Source organism: Otolemur garnettii, unplaced genomic scaffold (assembly GCF_000181295.1).
Source record: "Otolemur garnettii isolate 467f Iridium unplaced genomic scaffold, OtoGar3 scaffold00112, whole genome shotgun sequence".
In the NCBI taxonomy this organism is placed as follows: domain Eukaryota; kingdom Metazoa; phylum Chordata; class Mammalia; order Primates; family Galagidae; genus Otolemur; species Otolemur garnettii.
Genome location: NW_003852507.1, coordinates 688,052 through 689,931, shown reverse-complemented (window position 1 = coordinate 689,931; position 1,880 = coordinate 688,052). Strand labels below are relative to the sequence as shown.

General features: G+C 42.7%; 1 protein-coding gene across 4 annotated transcripts in view; it reads left to right on the top strand.

Annotated features, from left to right (window-relative positions):
• TAOK1 (TAO kinase 1) overlaps positions 1 to 1,880 on the top strand; it is a 145,686-nt gene that overhangs the window by 116,229 nt on the left and 27,577 nt on the right. For all 4 annotated transcript variants that reach the window (XM_023517509.1, XM_003797126.3, XM_023517510.1 and 1 more), the window contains one exon: positions 797 to 931. In XM_023517509.1, coding sequence (XP_023373277.1) covers positions 797 to 931 — 135 coding nt within the window. The remainder of the gene's footprint in view (positions 1 to 796; positions 932 to 1,880) is intronic.

Below are 1,880 nucleotides of genomic sequence, written 5' to 3'. Positions count from 1 at the left end.
AGTTGTCATTGTTGTTTGGCAGGCCTGGGCTGGATTCGAACCCTCCAGCTCTGGTGTATGTGGCTGGGGCCTTAGCTGCTTGAGCTACAGGAGCTGAGCCTGAGTCTGCCTTTCTTACTCCCAGTAGAGTGCTGTGGCATCATAGCTCACAGCAACCTCAAACTCTTGGGCTCAAGAAATCCTCTTGCCTCAGCCTCCCAAGTAGATGAGACTACAGGCACCTGCCACAATACCCAGCTGTCTTTTAAAAATGGGGTCTTGCTCTTGCTCAGGCTGGTCTCGAACCCATGAGCTCAAGTGATCCATGCAGCTTGGCCTCCGAGAGTGCTAGGATTACAGTTATGCACCACTGTGCCCAGCTGCCACTATTTTTTAATTGCTTATTTTGGACAAATGGCAGAATCATTATGAAGAGAGTTCAAACGTGTTTTGCTTCTAAAATCCAAGAATGTTTGAGAAAGTGATTTTTATTACTATTTAAAATATTGGCTGCGTGTTTCACCATCTTTGTTTTTAAGTTATATTAAAGCTTTTCAGTTTTGTGCATATTGGATGGGATATGAATCTGGCCATGTGTGTTTCCTTATCTTGAGTCTGTGTGCTAGTTCATATGCTATAGAAATAATTTCTCCTAATTACGTTGAAAGTTAGATGTCAGCATTCACAGTTTTTTGTTTGTTTTTATTTAGAATTAGGTGTATTTCAGATGTACTGATCCAGTTGTCTTTAGATTTTAATTTTTTTGAAGATTCAAACAGTGTTCACCTTGAGCGATATTGTCTGTTTCCTTGCCTAGGAGGAAGAAAATTACAGAGAAGAGGGAGATTCTAGAACAAGAGCATCAGACCCACAATCCCCACCCCAAGTATCTCGTCACAAATCACACTATCGTAATCGAGAACACTTTGCTACTATACGGACAGCATCGCTGGTATGTACTTCCCTGAATTAAAGAGAAAGATATTTTTGATGTTGGGACCTTGGCAGTATAGACTCAAATGTAGCTATATCTTATTTTTTTCTATCTGGGTTTTATTGTTATTCCCTGGGTTATAAAAGAGATAGGTTCTGTAGGTTTGTTCTTTTTTTTTTTTTTTGAGACAGAGTCTCAAGCTGTAGCCCTGGGTAAAGTGCCATGGCATCACAACTGACAGCAACCTCAAACTCTTGGGCTTAAGTGATTCTCCCAAGTAGCTGGGACTGACTACAGGTACTCGTCATAAAACCTGGCTATTTTTTGGTTGTAGTTGTCATTGTTGTTTGGCAGGCCCAGGCTGGATTCGAACAGGCCAGCTCTGGTGTATGTGGCTGGCACCCTAGCCACTGAGCTACAAGCACCAAGCCTGTTGTTTTGTTCTTAAGTTAAATTTGTATGTGAGTTGGAATGGGTATATTTACCTATTACCTGTAATAGCCTCCATTCATAAGTGTAAGTTTCATAAGTAGCACCCACGTTACAAACATCTGGCGTAATGTACAGTTTGCACTTAATGAACAGAGGTTTTAGGCATGAAAAAGAGGAGAAATGATATCACCACATAAGAATAATTAGCATAAAAAATTGAATAGGGTGAGGTCAGCCAGAAAGGGAATGCTTGAAAATGGTATACTTTAAATGTCATTCTGGGCTCTGCGCCTGTGGCTCAAGTAGCTAAGGCGCCAGCCACATACACCTAAGGTGGCGGGTTCAAAGCCCGAGCCCACGAAACAACAATGATGGATGAAACCAAAAAATAGCCAGGTGTTGTGGTGAGCGCCTGTGGTCCCAGCTACTTGGGAGGCTGAGACAGTAGACTCGCTTGAGCCCAGGAGTTGGAGGTTGCTGTGAGCTATGATCCCACAGCACTTTACCCAGGGGGACAGCTTGAGGCTCTGTCTCA